Source organism: Cinclus cinclus, chromosome 1 (genome assembly GCF_963662255.1).
Source record: "Cinclus cinclus chromosome 1, bCinCin1.1, whole genome shotgun sequence".
Classification (NCBI taxonomy): Eukaryota; Metazoa; Chordata; class Aves; order Passeriformes; family Cinclidae; genus Cinclus; species Cinclus cinclus.
Window position 1 is genome coordinate 43,864,078 of NC_085046.1, and position 21,202 is coordinate 43,885,279.

Sequence of the window (21,202 nt, forward strand, 5' to 3'; positions counted from 1 at the left end):
ATTTAAAAAACCCTACCAAAATAACAAAAAAACCCAAGCAAAACCCAATCAACCACATCCCACGTAATTATCTGAGTAGCAAATGAAAAGTTTAGAAAATGAAGCTGATTTTTTTCCCCCATGCTTCTACTTGCAGTAGCACTTGGAGCACTTAATTGTATGTCGTAGCAGTTTTCCTTAGAGGTGTTTGTTTGTTTTTTTTGTTTTGTTTTGTTTTTTTGTTTTTGTTTTTTTTTAACCCAGAACCAACTTAGAGGCTTTACATAGCCTCATTCACTTACCACTCACCATGGATGAAGAGGCAATAATAGTTGCCTCTTCTATGCAGTGTAGGAACTATAGTGTGTTCATGGTTATTATATACATTGCTGGGAGCTGTTAACAGAGATGCAAAAACCATCTCATGCTTCTGAAACTGTAACACAGTGTAGAGATGGACACCTCTGTGATTGCCCAAATAATTGCATCAATCAGGTGGCACAAGTTAATACTGAGAGCTGAATTTACTAGACTCCAATTAAATGAGTAAAAGTCATGAGAAAATAAATTAGAACAAATTTCATTAGTGAAACCTAATGGACCAAGCTGTAGTTCAAACTTTATAGTACCTTCAAATCGCACATAATATTAACTACTACTTTTTTTCCTCCAAATATGGGAAATAATGATATAGTGGTGACAGCTAAATCTTTCCAGTCACTTCAGGAAATGCATTTAAAATTTATATGCTTACTTTTTAAAATGGTTCTTTAAAATAATTCCTGATTTTCTAGTTGATGGTATAAAACATTTTTGAGTATTACAGCAGAGTATGTTCTCTGTTCATACACAGTGGCAGAGCTTGCACTGCAAAATCTTAAGAAATGTCTAAACCTGATTTGACCTGTCTTAGTTAAATGTATTCCTTTTTGAAAGCAACAGCGGTCTGTCCTCAACATCTCTTATTATCTCAAATAATTTATCTTTTTCATTTAAGTGAGGGGTGATTGCTTTCAGTGCATGGAACCTGCAGAATAGTTCTGAAATGAATCCTTCCAGTTGTACGAGGGAAATTTAGATTGTATTTTAGGAGCAATTCCTTCACTGAAAGAGTTGTCAAGTATTAAAACAGATTGCCCAGGGTAGTGGTTGAGTTGCCATTTCTGGAGGTATTTAAAAGATATGCAGGTGTGGCACTTAGGGACATGGTTGAGTGATGGACTCGACCGTGCTGGGTTAATGGTTGGTCTCAGTGTAAAAGGTTTTTTCCAGCCAAAAAGATTCTACTGTTTCCTTTTCTGATGTTTATGGCAGCAACTTTCTTTTTGTGTCGGTGATCTCCACAAAGTTGTGAAAACTGAGTGCTTTCAATTTATATTTCTCTTTTATTTTCTGTTTCTGATTTCAGATACACCTTATAGTTTTTCATATCCAGAGCCCAGTGTATAATGGGTAGAAAACTGGACCTTTCTGGCTTGACTGATGAAGAAGCAGAGCATGTGCTCCAGGTGGTTCAGCGAGATTTCAGCCTTCGTAAGAAAGAAGAGGAAAGGCTTAGGTAAGGATAAAAACAGGATTTGAAATATTGGTCAATTTAATTATTACAAACTGACTTTGGAAGAAACCACAGAACACTTTTTTTTTTTTTTGTGGCGTTCTATGCAATAATAATCATTCCTGTCACAGAGGCAAGAAATAGTCAAAACCCTCCACCTGAATTCAATTACTGAGTAGTAGTAGTAGTAATTAACTTTTGCATTTAGTCTGTCCTAGATTAAACCACAGCAATGGTCTCTAAATCACCTGTGTGTATCTCCTGGGTAGAGCGTAAGAAGTGTTTGACGTAGTAAAGTGGAAGTTTATATAAAGAGAGTTTCTTCTTGCTCTAGTCAGTTCCCTTTTTTTTTATTCAGAAACTTTATCTACATGCAAACATCTGAAAGTGAAGAAGTTCAACCCACCTCTTTCTCCCAGAACAGTCAATGGGATATATTATCCATTGTATTGAGATAACGCTGCTTTCAGTAGTCTGTGATTGCAAGCAGAAATAATCCAGAAGAAAACAGATGGAACTTGTTGGCAAAGTAGCTGAGGAAGTTTGGTGTGTGACAAGGGGACTACAGATAGAGACCTGAATTGGTAGATGCAATATTTTTCTTTCTAGTTTCAACAATATTTCCTTGGATTATTATGCCAGACTTTTTTAATACCCTCTTTGAACACAATATTATTTATTATCCAGAATGCTCTGAAGTCTCTTTCTATGGCTGGAAAATGCACATTCTCTTAATGTGCTACTCATTTCTTTGTTTAGTTTGAATTTCCTGGCCAATGGACCAAAAATGTCATAGTTTGGGTTTGCCAATTTTAATATATTTACTTTTTGTTGTGGAATAGAATTAGAAGCAAAAGCAAAGCAGGCTTAAAACTTAAAAGGGGATAAAGAAAAATTTTATTAACAACACAAAGAAAATAATGAAAAATTCAGAACAGATCTTCAGACCACTCCCTTCTACCCCTTTTCACATGTTAACAAAATACAGAGACACTTGAGTCAATTCCTTACTTAAATAATCTTTTTCAGTTCACTTTAGGGAGAAGAGTTTCTTCTTGTTCAGCTATAGGGATCTTTTTCAAGGGCGGAAATAACCAGTTCTCTCCTGACTTCACTTTTTTCACAAATAGCAGTCAACTGGGAATCTGCAATCGTGAAACTCCTCCCACCTTCACAGCCTTCCCAGAGTTGTGCTTGTGGGCCATGTCAAACTCATGGGGTATTACTTTTAAGGATGAGCTGCTCAAAGGCAAGAGTTCTCTTCAGCTCTCTTCTCTCTGTTCATACTTCATTCCCAGGAACAGAAATCCCATTTTTCCCTCGGGGCAAAGGATCTTCCAAACGCTTCATACCTCACCCCACTCCCCCATGTCTTTTTCCATGGTTTAAAAGAATTTTTTTTTAGTGTAGTACAGTCCACCCCTATAACTTAGAAAAAGATTTTTCAGCCAACCTTCATGGCGTCTCCTCATTCTCCTTCCATCTAAAAACAGCTTTTTCTTCATTGACTTTGGTGTATCCTTTCTGTTCTTTTTCTTCTCACCCAAGGAAGCATGGAGAGCCTGTAAGTCTTATCTGAGCATTGGAAGAGTTAAAATTTCACGCATAAGTTGCAGGGGCTGGAGCTGTGTCAGGATCTCAGGACGCGCTGGGGGAGGAACGGACGAAAACTGCAAAGTCCATGCAGAGGAGAAATGGGTGCCAAGGCTGTGTGTCCATGGCTTTCCTCCAGTGCTGACTGCACCCAGCTCCAGCCGCAGCCCGGGGGTTCTCCCTCTGCCCTGCCCAGCACACAAAGCCCTGGGGGCTCTCCCGAACCGGGCCCGGCTGCCTCCCCCCAGGGCCGTGAGGGCGGCCGGGCGGGCTCGGCCACCCCAGGGCTGCTCCGAGCCGGGGCAGGGCAGGGTCCCCCGAGCCACGGCCACACCAGGGGAGGGTGAGGATCTTAGCAATGGGCTTTTTCTTCTTTTGGGTTATCGGGGCTCCTGGTTGGAAACGGGGCCCAGCAGCCTCCAGAGCCCACCCCTGCCTGGTCCAGGCTGCATTGGATGGGGGCCCGGGCCAGGTCGGTGTTACCTTGTGAGAGGATGGAAATGCAAGAGAGCTTTCCTCCTGTTTACTTGCTTCAAATGTGATTCACAGAGCGAACCGACTTTTCCAATTGGTTTCTCAGGCTGTCAGCAATTAAACCAGCCTCCGATTGGTCCCATCAATTCACAGAGGAAGTTCTCATGAAGGAAAACTTCTTAGTATGCCCTCCCGCCAGGTGTCTTCAATGCATAACCAGCACATCATCATGCTTCTTTTTCATTTATTATCAAACTGAAGTCAACAGAGCAGGAAGACAACAGAAATCTACAGAAAACTGGGCATATATACTATGTGCAATTGAAAGTGGGAGGAATTCTGTCTCACTCGGAACATTAGGAGCAAGAAACGGGCCTTACAACATAGGCCTAACTCAGTTTTAGCATGCTGTGCAAGCTCCTTCTTGGGTTGGAGGTGCAAGCCTGCTGCAGGGAGAAAAACTGCATGAAGATGGCACACAACATTTTTTTATTTTTGACTGTTTATTGTACCATGGCTTGTTCTGATTACTTTGGTAATTTTTCATAGCACAGCCAAAAGATTCTAGAAGCAGCTTAAGGAAGAGTGAGTGTGGGAGCTCTCCCTGGCATTTTGTACTGTGTCTAGTTGTATCTTACTGAAAGCTAGGAAGTGCTGGTACATCTTGCCTGTTCTATACAATAGATCCACAGTGGGAGGAGGAGGGGGAGGGATGAAGGGCATGCATGCAGAAAATTGACTGGAAAGCCTGGATAGATAAAATTTTGGTGTTTGTGTTTTTCCATTTTGCTACTGAAGTTTTTCATGACACCTAATTTTCACGACACTTAATTTCACAAGTAGAAAACTGGTGTGAGAAGACAGCTAAAACACTGGAAATGTAGGAGAAACACGTGGATGCAATTCCGCTTATATGTGAATATGTATATTTCAGGTATATATAACTTTTTTATTCTTGCAAAGTTATGCCTTTCACAAGTATTTAAGTATGTTAAAGTGCTGCAAATAATGAGCTGTTCTGACAAAGGAAAAGTTCTGAAATTCAGCTGATAGTTAAGATATGAATTTAAGTAATTTTAATGACACTAAAAATTGCCAGTGCAGTTCAAAGCTTACTTCTGACTTAAGAGCTATGACTTTTTTTTTTTTCTTTTTTTAAACCACGCTACTCTGGTTGGTTTTGGTTGCTTGGTTTGCGGTGTATCTTTTTGTCTTAGTATGTGATTGAAAATATATAAGAAAATTATGTGATCTTGCTATAGATTAGATTTTTCAAGCTGTACAAAATAAGATTAGAACTGCTTTGATGTTCTTGGCTATATTGAGTTTGTATTTAGAATGCTATCAACTGGCAAAGTTTACCATGCAGTTTCACTTTAGAAGTGAAACTCAGGCTTTGTAATCTTTTCTAAGATAAAAGAGCTGGCATATATATATTATATGTTAGACTTTTAGAATTTATTTTAACAAATTCAAAACCAAGCTATATCTGAAGGTACGGTTTTGCATTTCTTTTTTAATGTTTTTATTCTTGTAATTCATTTGAGGAAGCAGCATTAGACTTTAAATGGAATTGTTGAAGCATTTGCATGTGATACTTTCTTAAAACAGGGATTCTGTATAATTCTTCATATCATAGATAGTTTTATTTTTAGATGCTTTTTCCCACCAAGATTTAAGTAGCTCTTTCACATATCTCTCTCTGTACTATTCCCATTGGTAACAATTATTTCTAAAGATCAAGAAATACTTAAGAAGAATACTTAAGAATATGATAGGTTTCCACTGTATCAGGAGAGTAATGAAAGCTAAAAAACTATGAGTGGTTGATAACTTCAATTTTGCTTTTCTAGTGGCAGCTGAACAGTTAACTAGCATACTACAAGACTAAAGCTTTACTTCTAATAAATGTTTCTAAGGTAGTAAAGTAGAATGACAAATTTTTAGACTTAACATTCTAGTGTTTTTTATAATATTGCTGTTTTTACATGTTAATTTATTTTTCCATATTCTCTAAACAAAATTTCATAATGTATGGAGTAAAGCCATATTGGTGATCTGCATTTTCTGCTGCAAAGCTGTTTTGAATTTCTCTGCAGTGAGGATTTTTTGCAGTGGTTCTCTAATTTAGGTCTTTCTCAGAACTTTATCTCCTGCTGTTATCAGACAGATTGATCTTGTACATTTTTGAATAAAAATTAGTTGGCTACAACTAGTAAGATAACAATAAGATAAGCATGTATACATGTTTAGTGAGTAGAGCGATTGGTTTGTTATGCCTTACTGCTTCATATCATTTTAATTTCATTTTTTGCTATGGCTTTCAACCTGATATGTGAATAATAATATTTTCTGTTCTTTGTCATTTGTTCACCCATTATCTTTTTTTTTTTTATCATTTTGGTTTTTGGCAGAAGTGTTATGTTTTTATTTGCCCCGATGTCGCTGTAGTCACTCAGAGTCATTGTGACTAAAATTAAAACACAGACTTGCAAATGGATGGGCTGAGTTTACTGTGAATCAGTTGAAGTAGACAAATGAGGCAGATCTGGCATAACTAGGAAGGTGATTAGTTTGAGTTTTTTGGTTTGTATGCTCAGGACGACCTTATGTACACCCCTTTTGCCGCTGAAGCTCTACAGGTTGTCTCTGGGCTCCTGGGACACTAAGAATCATAGATGGCTTTTTGAGAAAGTTGACTGGACATGCTAATGATTTGTTTCCTCCTATACAGATTTCTTAATCTTGAATTTCAGACAGCATTCAGTTTTGAAATGTCAGCAGTGGAGAAGATTGGATTGTGTTGGGGGTTAAACATCTAATATTTTGCTGTGCATAACATCTTTGTCATATCTACAGTTTGGGAGGAACTGTTTCATCTTTTTTTTTTTTAATATTTACTTTTTTAAAAGAAATGACAGAGGAGATATGGTAAGAGCTTCCAAGCCCAAAATCTTGTTTATGAGGTAGGCCTTTATACATAAACAGATGTGTAGAAATGTTTGTTGTCTTTTATTTGTTGCCTGCTTATTCAGTTTTCAAGCCTGTCTAAATATGCCTCTGTTTATTTTCATCCACTGTGGGCAAAATCATGTCCCCCTTTGGTTTTGTTTTTACAGTTACTACTGAATTTTTAAACATGTGTATCCATGTGTATGTGTATCCATTTATTTTAGGTCAGGAATGCTGAGAAGTCAAGGTGTTTTAAATAAGAGAAATTAAAATGTCCCAGAAAACAATTGATGGATCATCTTATGGTGGTAGATATATATTTTATATCTATCTATATATAGATAGATATATATAGATAGATATTTATATTTTATATGTATCTGTATATCTGTATATCATTATATTTTAGCCATGTGGACAGGTTGAAAAATGTCTGTTCTGATTCTGAACTTAACATTCAGAGTGAGTGCAAAGGGAGGAATGTTAGAAGGGCAGAAGGATTCAGGCATAGAAAGGGCTGATCAGCTGTAAACAGAGCAGATGCTTTCCCTGTCAGCAGCTACTTTACCTTTAGGAGGCTGTGGTTGGAGTGACTTAAGCTGTTTTTTCTGTAATCATTGTCTGTGAAGGGTTTCCATCACCATAGTGAATGCTAGATCAGCCATTTTCATGTTGGTATTTTAGTGGCAAAACTTGCACTGGACAGGGATGAAAAATGCTTCTTTGCAGGCAGCGTGGTTCTCTTTTGTTTAAACCACTGCTGTTAAATCGCCTAAAAAATGTACTTACAAAGAAAGAGTACTGTCCTTCTGGTGCCACGGATATGTGATCGTAACACTTCAACAACTTAATATACTTACATGGGGTTTGCTGGAGCAGCACAAGGGAAGTGTTGAGAACTCACTATTGCCCACAGGCAGAAACATCACCATGGTTTGCTTGACGTTGTGTCTTTTCATAACTGGGTTGCTGAATATCAGCTTTGCTACCTTTATTTATACAGTCACATTTTCAGTAGTAGTAAAGCCAAATGCAGTGATTTGTGATCAATTTTCCAGAAGTTTTTTATTTGCAGAAAAAGATGAGATGTCTGTGTTCACAGGAGGGCCTTCTCTACTCTGGTTGTTCTAATTACTTTTTTAGCCAAAGAATGAGTGAGAGATTAGACCAGAGCCTTGGGTAGAAGATTATGAAATGGTTTAAATTGCTTTTGCCTACTTTCTTCTTTTTGCTCATTTTGCAGTATATGCTATTGTAGCATGAGCTTCTGAAGAAACAAATTCTCATACCTGACAAAACCCAGAAACCAGTTTTACACTTTCTTGTCAAACTACAGTAGATTTCAGTGTTTTTACAGTACATGACATGGGTCTTGTAGTGGATAAAATATTGAACTCCTTCCAAAGCTTGTTAATCAAAACATTGTCAGTGTGAGTCATAGCAAGCTGGCAAAATACCAGGACAGACGTTTGGGTAGCTATCTGTTGATTTTACTTATCAGTTCTTGTTCCTCCTTCCTGTGGTAGGCTTGTACCAGATACCTTAAGCCAAACAAAAACCAAGCAAAAAACCCCTCCTGTCTGTTTTCCCTCTTTTCCTTGCCTCCAAGCAAAGCTGTTTTCCTAGTGAGGAATGAACAGGAGATTAGTCTCATTGTGTCAAGCTTCAGAGTTCCAGCAGATGAACTTGTTGATCAATACCTTAATTGCCTGAAGTGATTTCATAAGGTCAGCCTTCCTGTTCTTCACTCTGATGAACAGTATGGGAGAAGCCCATTACTCTGACTTTTAAATTTTTTTTTTATTTGAGCAAGTAGTCACTGTTCTGCTTCCTGGGTTGTCCTGACAGACATGTTCTCTCCCTGTGATAAAAGGTCTTAAAGCAGTTTATACTCTGAGAGAGTTGCTCTTTGTGATTCCCATGTTAAAACAGCTGCGCACTTCTCCAGTGCAAGGTTCTGCTGAGCTGTCATGAGTTTAGCACTCATGTGTCTAAAATTATTTTTGGGTGCAAGGAATGATTCATCACAATCATAGCTGCATCTAAATACATATTTTGCTAGTACTTTCACTTATAAAACAAGATTAAAACATATAGGGCACTACAGCTCTTTCCTGGAAGTAAGGATCTATTAACAAGATTAAGAGCAAGACTTTTTTTTTTTTTTTTCCCTCCCTATGGTTTATCACCAATTTTGTTACATAATGTTCCAAAATGCAAACCTGTTTTCTAGCTCGCACATCCTGGCAGGATTAAGAGTTGTCAGTAACTGCATCTGTGTACTAGATGCTTTACACTGTTACTAGGTTGCCCTCTCTCAACATCTGTGTTTAATATTTTAGCAGCTATCCCTTAGCTGCATTCTCAGGTCAGGATAAGTCGCTTATCAAAAAACAGCTACTTGGATGAATTCTGCATGAAATTCATAGCTAATGGCTGCTTTTGCTGCAGTCAGTAAGGGTGCACTTTAAAATGCATTAACAAACTGTTACTTGCAGCTAATTTCAGGAAATATTGATCCAAGTGTGCTGCTTGGAAAGAGGTATCTCAGCAATGATGCAAGGTCTTACCTTGTGCAGTGAAGCAGCATTTTGAGTCCTTTCTGTGGTTTGGTCAAAACTCCGTTCTTTGACACCATAGGGTGCAAAGGTGATGAGTGTGTAGGTTCTTCTTACTCTGACATTGGTCCCAGCCTCACCTGTAAGTGCTGAAAGTGATTGCAGCTGACAAGACAATAGAATCTAGTTTATGCTTTACAAGAGAAAAACCAGGGCACTGGAAAGAATCTGGCCTTTGAAGCAAAGAACTTTCATCGTTTCAAGTTACGGATTTTGGCCCAATTTTTTTTCTGCCTAATGGAGGAAAAATTCCAGGGTACTTCCAAAGAGCAGCTTATGTTTAGTTGCCTCTGAAACTGGTTCTGTGCATCTTGCTTGTGCATGCTTGTGACTGTCATGGGAACCCACCATGATGTTTCTTGCTATCTGCATGGCATACAGATGCTGTGGGAGAAGCACAGATGGAGCTTCTCGACAAGTTCTTTCTGCCAAGTATTTGAATATAGGCAATGCCAGATGTGAGTTTTGGTTTTTTCATTGTGTATTTACAAATGAAGTTTCAACTGAGAGGAAATGCTGGTGAACCAAGCATCATCTCTCATGTTTATTCATGCTTAGGGAAAGGTGCAGAAAAAGTGTCTAATTTTAGGGAATATTAGTAAAACTTGTATAGAAAATGTCTCCAGCTCACATTTTTAATATTGGACAGGCCATAGGAGGTATAGCTGAAGTACATCCAACATTGAATGTGCCAAGCTTGCATAAACTGTGGCTAAGTATTTAAAGGAAGCAGCATAATGTTGCAGAGATGTTTTAAAACTTATTGTAGGCTTTTTTTGGTGTAATTTGGTCTTCACTGTGGGTTATGACTAATAGAATGATTGGCTACAATTTAGCTAAAAGGAGTGAGTGTTCCTAGTGATAATGAATAGCTATAATGTAAAATCAATATTTAATCTCCACTGTCTTGTGTATGAAGAGTCTGAGCTGTTAAACGTGACTTGTAGTAGTAATCTTCTCTTACCTGACTGGCCCTGCAGTGTCCTGTCTTTACAGTTTCATTTACCTTAAGTGCTGGTTTCTCTGTTTGCATGTTTTAGCAGTACAGTTGTGTCCTGGTTTGAAAGACAGGTGTTTGCTAAGAAAGGCAGAAGCCTCCCTTTGGACTGAAAAATGTGATCCCTCCTCCCTACAAATTATGACAATTTTGGAATTAAAGGAGCTCTCAGGGAAAGATATGGGGATAGGAATAACAGTTCTTTACTAATATATCTAACAAGGCAAACAAAAAATCCCCAACAGTTATGATATTACCCACAAAGAGAACAGTAACTCAGTCCCAGTGTTTTTTGGCTGCAGGCACCTTTTCCCTGAGCTGCAGTTCCCGGTGCTGGGGGCGGGCAGGTCCCGCAGAGCTGCAGGAGGGCTGGGGGTGATGGCAGCGCTGTCCCAGGGGGAGAGAGAGATGGAGAGAGAGCCCTCCGCTCACGGTGTCAGTCCCAGTGCTCAGCAGAGTGCTGGATGATGGCAGGTTACAGCAAGAAGGCAGCAGGGCAGGATCCAACAGCAGTGAGGATGGCTCCCGACGCTGTAATGGCAGGAATGCGGCTGAGGCAGCGATCGTCCTTCTCGTCCGATCTCTGCGGGGGAAAATGGGGCCGAACCAGAGCCTTCCGCTTCCTCTTCTGGATGTTTGGATATCGAGGGGTTTCCCTCTTCTCACCCCTTCCCCTTTGCTACCAGGGCCTAATCAACAGGTATCTTAGCATGACAATGGGGAAAATTCCACAGAGGGAAAAGGGAAAGAACCAACCCCAACAACAAATTGGTAGTACTTTCAAGTTATCGCAGAACATGTAAATAAACATAAGAAGAATGGCTGCATAATGTATTTTATTCAGGATTTATTTTTCATATTAGGGTTTAGAGAACAAGGATAGCCTGAGTGTGTTTCCGTATAATATTTAGTAACTTGTATGTAGTGCTAAGTGTTACTGTTTTGGAAAAGGTGTTGTATTTAGAATGTGGGCTGGGTTTTGGTTTTGGGGTTTATTTATGATAGAAGGGAATGATTTTACTGTAAGTTTCTATCACAATTTGCCATTGGCCAGCCCTTGTCTGCACTAATCTGGATGGATCTGACTGAAGCTGCAGGCCTTCCCATCTTCATTATACTCACCTTTAGTTCTCAAGAAAATAAAAAATGCTGCTCATCATTATAAAGTTACCTTACTATCAGTCTGAGCTATGACTTTTCATTTAGATGTGAAATTTGACTTGTAATAATTTTTTTCAGAAATATGCATTATGTAATTGTTAATGTATACTTTTAAGAAACACTGATGTCTGTGAAAGGAAGACTTCTGCTTCTGCCTACAAAGTAGTATCCATTCTTAAGTAGTATTGTAATATTTCAGAAACTGGATATTTAAGGAAATTAATATTGACTTAGATTTGCTGATGTTTTTATTTCAAGTATTGTTGGTGGATTAAAGGATAGTCTTTGCTTAGCTTACTTCAAGCATTTCCATGCTCTGTGTTCTTCACAGATGAAATTTCTCTAGTCATTTTTTTTGTGGCCAGTTTCTGTGTCCCCAGCTGGGAGTAAAACCAAGAACAGCTGTAAAAAACAGCATAGGAAGACAACAGAGTGAAAAAAGACTGCTGTGAAGTCGATTTGCCCTTGCAGCTGAGCAACTGACTATGGAGCCGTATCCCATTGTCCATACTTTTTGTTATAAAAAGGTGCATTTTGAAGACTTCCTAATACTTCCTTTCTTAAGAGAACCCAAAGCATCTTGGAATCCTTATAGCAAATATATGTTCTGTGTGTGGAAGGAGCACTCTGGGGAGGCAAGGCTGCTGTATTCAAGCAAACTGGGTGTTTTGTTCACTGTGCTGAAGCTTAAGGGAGTATGTTGTGAGATCCACCTCAGCCTATTGAATCAGCAGAGGTGAAGGTTAATAAATTGCTTTGGTGAGTTTGTATTCACTAACACCTCCTCCTGCAGGTTCTTCAGTACTCTTGTCTTGTGCAGCTTCCTACTCAAGAGGAATAAGGTGTGCTAAAGGGGACATGGTTCTTAAAAATCTGTCCTGAGTCTAGGAGCCTATCTCAGGACGTCCATGGAAAGACAGCTACTTTATAAATCACTTGTGCCAGGTTCTTCACTATTATACCTCATTCCAAAGTGAACAGTTACAAACTAGAATCTGCTTGCTTTCCAGAAATGTCACCATGTGTCGGTTAAGGGGAAGTAAATTTTTAGTGTTTATAATCATGTTCTGTGTTTATGGTGAGTTCCAAGGACTACCGGTAAACTTCTGTGAGGAGTGGAACTGACTGAGTTAAGGTGTTTGTTAGAGGTCACTGATCTCTGTTTCAAAAATGTCAAAATTTTCAGCATGAAGTTTTCTAAATGAAATTGGTGAACATTTTCAGCTAAAGGAAAGAGGTATATGCATTTGTGGGAGAATGCCACAGATGTCAAAACACTTTGTCAACACTTCCAACATGTAGCTTCAGAAATATTTTTGGAGATGCTTTTTAATTGTAACACATTGAACACTTGTTGGTTCATATTTGAAATACAATTGATTTACCTTTTTACTCCTGTGAAAATAATAATAAAAAAGGAGTAGTAGAAATTAATAAGTCAAGTTTTGCATTTCTAATATTTTAGACATACCAAAATTGTCAGTTGTATCTTAGCTGAGGGTATTACACAACTTAATATACCACAAAGTTTTGCAGGGATGGGTGGTGCCTAAGTATACAATCCTACCCTATCATAAATGCAAGACAATTATAATTTACCCTTGAGGGGTACAGTAAGGAGCTTCATGTTTGCCTAAGGGAAGGAACTAACATATGGGCAATTACTGCAGTCATACTTTTTGCTGTAATTTAACTTGGAGTAAGTTGTTAATCTACTGTTGCATTTATTTACAGTTGGTATATATTTGGCTCTGTGCCTGAGGCAAGAGCAAGTCTTTGAACTGCCCACCAGAGCTGTTTTTGATTGGAATGAATTATAACTGCTCTATATATTTACTTATGCATCTTTTCCTTTATTGCTGTAATAATTTGGTTCTCCTTCTAATTATGACTTAAAGTTCTCCTGAAAGCAGTTGAACTCAAATATACTTTTTAAGCTTCTTCTTCTATGGTACTTTCTTTACCCATTCTGCTATCCTAACTCCATATAGGAAAATAATAAATATTTCTATGAAGCTGGTTTACAACAGAATTAGTATGCTAGTGCATCACAGTAAGTCTTCATTAATGCTGTTCTTCAGTGCATTGGGAAGATGCAGACCTAATGCTGGTTTATGGCAAATTACATGTGGTTCTTGGTATAGTTTGGATTACAGTTTGGCTAGTAATTATTGGAGGATATAGACTGCAAATGATGTGGTCTTTTTACAGCACTTTTAGCCTGAAAGGATATTCTAAATTTATTTTGATTTTGTGAAGCATATTGGAAATGGAATGAGGCACAGAAGTCAGTGTTTGCATCTCAATCAAAAGAAGTCTAAATCAGGAAGCAGTTAAAAGAGATGCCTGATGGAGGTGGCAGGGATTTAATAATGTTTTTTCTGCTGCACAGAAACACTTTGAGATTTAACAAAAGAATCTTTAATATCTCTCTTGGCTACTGTGTAGCATTTGTCAGTGAGGGTGGCTGTTTAGGTGCTGGTGGCATCTCTCTCCTTTATCCCTCTTCAGTTTTCACCAGTGCATGATGGACTTTATGATTTTTCTCAGCATTGCACTAGGAGGGAGGGTACCATTTTATTGTGGTAGAAGATCTTTCATTAAAGGGCAGAAGCTCATTAGTGCTGCCAGTGTGGTTCTGTATTTTTTATAGTTCTTGAACCTGCAGAAAGTGATGAGTTATTTGCTTCTGTTTTGATTTTGTGGGGTTTTTTTTCTCCTTTACTTTCCTATTTAAGGATAAAAATAAACTTGTGTTCTTTTAGTAGGAATATTGAACATATGATGAATTTTAAAGGCTTTGTGGAACTGCATATAGGCTGTCAGTTATCCTGGAGATAATCCTGTGGTAATCCTTCCACTACATTGGTCTCATGAAAGAATGAACCTGTCTTTTCAATTGGTGTTCCTTCAGTTGATAGCAAGATGTCACCTGTGACTCTGTCTTTTGAAAACTTCATTTTATTGGATTGTGGACTAATGTGAAAATAGTCACTTGTATGGCAGGTAAGGAATATCTCTTGTTAGATAGGGGACTATATTCTAAATAATGTCACTAGTAAAAACATCTATTCCTTGCCATAAAATATTGCTTGCAGTTTCTATATACCTCATAAATATTGCCTTTGTTATTTCACTTTATATTATTACAGGTAGACAAATTTAGTGCAGAATAGGGGAATGTGAATTTGTGTTTAATGGATAGCTAATTGGTTACCTAGATAAAAAGTAATTTTATTGTAAATTAATTAAAATTACTGTGTATTTATTTTGCTTTCATATTTCATGCACCATGGTTCTTGAGAACAATTCTTCAGTGCTAACATGAAAACTAGTTAACTAGTGTGATCAGTGTGCTGACAGATTTGTTCTATGGTAAGTGGTGAATCTGTGTAAAATTGAGTTTCTTTAAGTTCAAAAAGGAGCTCTTAAACACTTGATATATCAGTTCAGGACTGGTAAATTTTCTGTGTCTCAGCAGGCAAAGTATACAGTAGCCTGAGCATTGTTTTCCCTTCTGCCACCCAGACATTTCGATTTTTTTCCCACGAGTTTAATGTTCTATTATTATTATAAAATACTAGTAATATTGACTATATACTAGTTTTCTACTAGTATGGTATATTAAAAAAATGCTAATCAGTACAACCACACTAGCAAAGTGTGCTATCAGATTGCCAGAGCAGGTGAGAAATTAGAGGAAGACAGCTTCTGAAATCAGAGGTTTATAATAAATCAAACATCTACATCCATGTTTGCTGTTAACACAGGCTAGATTTGCAGCTCTCCAAAGATGCAAACTTGCAATTTGAAAAACTAGCTTAGAACTTAGGAAGTAGCCCACTTTCAGAAAGGCTAGACAGAGACTGAGTTAACATTCATGTGTTTGGAATAGTCTTAAGCACGGATTCTTTTGGATGGTGCTTCTGTCAGCAAACTGTAAATGAGGGTTTTCCTGACTTAGATTACATCAGCTCTCTGCAGGTACCTGCTTGAAGGTGTTTTTAGTGTTTTATAGTGGGTCTCAGGAGGAATAGCCTTTAAATTCTTTACATCTGCCAAATTTTAGTTTAGTTCCAGGCTGGTATTCTTATCTTTTTGTATTCTGAATAAAAGTGAGGACAGAACACAAATATTAGTAACACAAGAGGGAATGTTTTTTCTTTCTAATCAAACAAGATATTATTCTAGGCCTTAGTAGAGTCTGTGATCACCAGAAAGTATTTTTCTGGTCGACAGTTCTCTCAAACTTCATTTGTCTTTAGTCAACTGAGGAGGCAGTACCAGGCACTCTAATGCAAATAATTTCTGCCTTCAGGTAATGTAAAAAGGTGCAGCATCCCATTAATCAACTTAGGACTCTGTTTCATAAAAGGAAGGACAGTAACTCCACCATCACAGAAATTTACTTCGTGCACTTTTCAAGAGTACTCTGCTTTGACCTGCATCTATCTGGCTAAGGTGATAGCTTTGGCACTTTTTATGATAATATAGACTGTTTTTCAAAATTTTCCCCGGTCTCATGTTTACAGTAGCTGAGTTAAGTAAGGTAGGTTTCAGATGCATATCAGCAATGACTCCTGCTAGGAATAGCAAGTGAGGCTGCTGAGATTCAGCAGTTAAGTGGTCTCCTGGGCTATTGAACAGGAAATTGGTGAAAACAGGACTCCACATTAAAATGTTCTCTTAAACAAACAGTCCTGGCCATACAACATCTACTTTGAATGAATTACAGCAGATGATAATGTTGCAAGAGGAGAATGTGATGTCATCACTTTGAGCAGAAATAATGATCATAATATATTTTCTTGGTAATGCAGGTATTTCTCCTTTATCATCAATTATTGACATTAGCATTAATTACAATTAATGTGATGAGTAAATTAGTAGTACATAATTGTAGTGTATATGAACAGGCAAGAATTGTAAAAATTGCTATGATGATTTTTTTCATTCAGTGGAAAAGTCTTCAAACAGTGGTGTTTGCTGCAGGATAGTAATCTCAGAAATTTGCAGAACATTTCAGTCATGTGTTTGAAGTCTCCACATTTAACTTGCTTAATATGGTGACGTTTTCCTTTGATTAGTTCGCTTCAGCATTTTACACTTTGTAATGATGATTTGGGTTTTACAAGATAAGGGATATTAGGAAAGAGACAGAAGAAGAAAGAATATCTTTGAAGTCACTGCTATCTGGTGAAATCTGATGTTCCCTTTCTCTTGATTTGGCTGCCTCCATTGTGGTTTATGGGTTCATCTCAGTTGGCTTTGCATGGATAAAATACTCTTCAGAACTATGGATTTCTTCACTCAAACAAATATTTCGGTTTTAGATTACATCCTCCATGCTATTTGCTGTTAAGTCAAGATCTAGTCTTTTTCTTTCTGAATAATAAAAATCAAGCCCTGAGGTAACTACAACTCCAAGGTAGGTATGTATCTAAGTCTCTACATTTTGTAGTTGCCTAATGTAGCAAAACTTGAGACCAAAACAGTTTACTGTGTAGATGCTAATGGATATTAGGTTTCATGAAGCAGTCAGAAACTGTGTGGCAGAAATAAATAAAAACACTGTATCTTTTTATATGCTGCACATCTTGAAAAAACAAACATTCTCCATAGATATCTGTGGTGAGGAAAAAGTCACTGTGTGTATCAGTGCTGATTAGATCTATTTATTGATACATATTATATGGGTCATCTCTCTTTTTGAGCTCCTCATTGGTTTCCAAGTATTCTGCTGCTTTGCAAAGCTTTAAATTGTGCTGTGTGTTCATTTTTACCTACGTGGCTTGTGAGCTACTATTTATTACCTCCTGCTGATCACACATTTATGTGCTTCCTAGAAGACCATTTTGGTTTGCTTCAATAGATAAGCAAATGTTGACAAGATTGCACATATTGCCATAGTTTTAGAGTTTGAGGTAGAAAATATATTTCCATGGCCATAATAAACCACACAGTGGTATTTATTGCAGAACCTTTGAGTTATATAATTACTCTCTCTTTTATCAGTGTCAGAAAAGGCAATGAAAATACTATATTTAAATGAAGCTCATGCATATTCCTGATGATGGATTGGATAAAAGTGGCTGTTGTTTCCTGGCAGGAGTAATTTGACAGGGTGTCCATTTTCTTCACACATTATGTGAAATCTGGTGAAATTACCTAGGAATCTGACTGGAAGGGGAGCATCATAAAGAAGGAAGTTGTGCAATGAGCAGCTGCCATTAAAAGCAGAAAATCCTGTTTCCTATGTACCAGAAGCCATATGCCATTGGCATTGGCATTGCAGTGATCCTGGCTGTTGGTTTAAAGCACTGGGGGTGTAGGAACTTTCTTCTTGTGTTGGGAAAGTCTCAACTGGCACTAGGATTTTGTCATTCTATCCTTAGTATCCTACCTCTTCCTTGGCTCATGAAGCATGTGGTAAGGGGAAAAAATTGCACTCCTCTTACTGAAGTGAGTGTCTGTGTGTGTATACACAGAGGATTTGGGATGTGGTCTGGAAACTCTTCTATGTGATGCCAGCATGGACTCACAAATCTGTCCTTCCTTGGGGAAGAGAGGAAGGCTTCACAGTGTTTGTGCAAATTGGCTGACTGTGATTTAGCAAGGTGCATCAAAGTGTAATCGTGTTTGACTTAATGGAACCCTTTAACGTACACCTAGTTCAAAAAACTTGAATGTAAAAATTCTTATTTGAAGTTCCATATTCACTGTTTCTTGGTATTCTTTTATCAAACACATTCTCTATCCCCTTGATACTAACTGCAAACTTGACTGCTGCTGCAAAAGTTGAGCTGAGTTCATTCAGTCTGATTCATTGCTGTTCTTTTAAAATCCCTGCAGCACTGGTGAGATGCAAGTATTGTTTGTGCAGCCTTTTCATCACCAGTAGGGTTGCATTACTGTGAGTAATTAGGGTTTTTTTGTAAAATATTGCACAAGAAGTAATAAAGCCATCTGTGTTTTCAATTTCGTAATGTTATGTCTTCCGGGCTTCTGAGGAATAAGAAGTTATATACTGATTTTGGTCAAACAAGTATGAATACTCACTGGGAGACAATCTGCAGTATAAAAAAATAAGACAGTTGTGTTTCAACTCAAATTAATATTTCTGGAACCATTATCTCACAAATCCACTCCTGAGTAACACTTCAAGAGTTAAAGTTTTAGACATATTCAGCTTTTTAAGACCTGTTATTTACAGTTGTCCTAATATTTTTAGTTTCTATGGGTTATATGCAAACCATTTCTGTGTCTGTTAGCTAAAATGAATAGCCTATCATATGAAAGGCTTTAGCTTTCATTACAGACCTGAATCTTCAATAGTTAGAGAACTGGGATTGTCTCTTTCATCTATCCTTTTGCAATTGTGAATTGTAAATTTGCAGCATCACTTCATTGTTAATTGTGAAGAACTAAATTGTCACATGAAAGACAATTTTAGTTGACTGCAAACATGCATAATGTGGATTATATTCATATTTGCCCTACTTCAGCTGGTTTCCATTAGCATTGGTAGATAATCTGTCATTAACTTTTGTAGCTAAAAGTGAATTGGTTATTAAAATGGTTAACTGTGAAGTAGGTTTTTAAGGTCTTTGCCTACTAATGTTTGTCTTATGCAAGAAACAACATCCATATAACATTGCAAATTGTAGTATAAATACTTCAATTTTTTTTTTTAAATTTTTATTTTTAAATTTCTGAACTCGTCACAATTATTTAGTAAGACTCTTCCAGGTGATACAACTGCATTTTCCCCTGTTTCATATTTTGGGAAAATGTAGTGTTTGTGCCTTCAGACTACTCTACATTTTTGCTAACGAATTAGATTTGTTTGTTATTTAGTTACTGAACACAACAGTGCAGTGTAGGCATTGTGTTGGAATCTGGCACTGATGCAGTTTTTCAACGTTCTGTGTAGCTGTTTTTGCTGTTAGATGTATCTATAGGGGTAGTTACCTATCTAGGGGATAATACTGTAAAAAACTTCATTGCTCATCTGAAGGGAATTTTAGATGGCTGAAGCCTGTATCTTCACCAGCAAATGACTGTTTAAAGAAGTTTATCTGCTCATAAAAAATAAATGGCTCCAAAGTCAGTAGATAGTGGCTAAAATACTGCCACTGCTTTGAAATGGGACAGGCGTTCACTTGAGTGTTCTTGAAGCCTTGCCCTAGGCCAGTTTTCCATGTTGACAGAAAGAGGAGAGGGGCTAATTTTCTGGGTCAAGAGACTTCCAGGGACAAATCAAAGCTCTGTTCACTCACTTGCATCTTCCTGTACTTCTTTCCAGCTGGTCTGGTATCATTTCATTAACTCTGAAATGAAGAGAGTGGAAGATTGTAGACTATTTAGGTAAATGATTCCCAATAACAAAGAGGTAGAAGAGCCTGCTTGTCTCTCCTCTGTCTCTACTTACTGGTAGGAGAACACTTGCAGGAGAGGGGCCTTTCTTGCATTAACTGCTACTTTCTCTGCCCTCCTTCAAAAGCTTTTCTTTTTCCCTACAGATCAGTGCATCCCTCTACAACCCCTACAAATCCTTTTGTTTCCTGGGAGGTGTGACTCATAATTGTTAAGCCCATCAGCACGGTTTTGTTCATGCCCCTTGCAAAAGGAATAAATACCTGTTTTGGGGAGTAAAGCAGAGATCAGTGCAGCAGGACTGAATCCTACTAAGTGCACTATAGTCTCAGGGGTGAAAAGGGGCATATTCCCTGATAAATCCCTGCAGGGCCTATTAGCTCCCAGGCAGTACAAACAGGACTAAATTGTTTCTGGAGTCAAACAGATTTGTTGTGTGCCTTACTATGCTCCAGCGTAGATGCAGTTCTAGAATAAAATCTGTGCCTACAAGCAAGAGCCTTGCAAAAGAGAAGCCACTGCTTTTGTGTAAATGGTGTTTCACTGTAACTGTGTGTAAGGGAGAAGATAAATCACCTCAGTATTGTCAACCCAGGTATTAAAAATACAATTAAAAATACAACCCACCTTCCAGTAAATACTTTTTCAAAGTTTTCTGGTTAAAGAAGGCAAGAGTTCCTAATTTTTCTTTTTACATCCTAAGGGTAGCATTTCCTACTCTGTGTAGGAAAACAAAACCTAAAACATATTCTGTTCCTGGGCAAAAAGAACTTTGCCTTTTAGGAGTTTTTCTGTCATCTTTCAGAAACACTTGGGGAGAATAAAAAAATACAATGTCAGTTTCTCATTTGTATGTGCCTCATCTCGTTCACCAAGAACTTGAAATGTGTTGCAGTGTTAAATAATCTATTCCTGACCTAAGAAAAGTGAGCTTGGCTCTTCTGAATGTAAACATTAAAACATGGCTATGTTTTTAAAAATGTTTATTATTGTAAGCGGTATATGCAGACTTACATTGCTTGCTTTCACATAAGTAGCTGGATGGCAGCTCATTTAAGTTGCTCATTCAGCTGGAAGAATGGACCTTTACAGTGTATCAGTGAAGTCTTTCAGTTTGGTGAACTCACCAGAACTGAAGTTGTGCAGTGATAATTGGTTCCAATATATTATCTGCCAAGTGTGTTAGGGTCACCTTTTTTTGAAATGTGAGTCATGCATCTCTGGCAGGGATAAATGCCGGATCTTTGAGAGTTATTTAAGTTCTATAAAATCTCCTGTAATCAACTTGATAGTACTTGAGGGACCATAGATGACAGAGGCATGGGTCAGAGGGAGTTCAGAAAGGTTTCTTTGTTTTGGGGAAATAAGATTAATCTGAGTTGAGTGTGCTCTTTGTTTTTCCCTCATCCCTTTGAACTGATTTTTAAATCAGACTTCTGATAGAGCCTTTTATAGTAAAAGTATTCTGGGACAGTTTTGTAGTTAGTGGAATAAAGT

General features: G+C 37.7%; 1 protein-coding gene across 4 annotated transcripts in view; it reads left to right on the forward strand.

Annotated features, from left to right (window-relative positions):
• Positions 1-1,427: 1,427 nt before the first annotated feature.
• The window catches only part of MYRIP (myosin VIIA and Rab interacting protein), a 202,058-nt gene continuing 182,283 nt past the window's right edge, over positions 1,428-21,202 (forward strand). For all 4 annotated transcript variants that reach the window (XM_062496893.1, XM_062496901.1, XM_062496909.1 and 1 more), the window contains exon 1: positions 1,428-1,537. In XM_062496893.1, coding sequence (XP_062352877.1) covers positions 1,428-1,537 — 110 coding nt within the window. The remainder of the gene's footprint in view (positions 1,538-21,202) is intronic.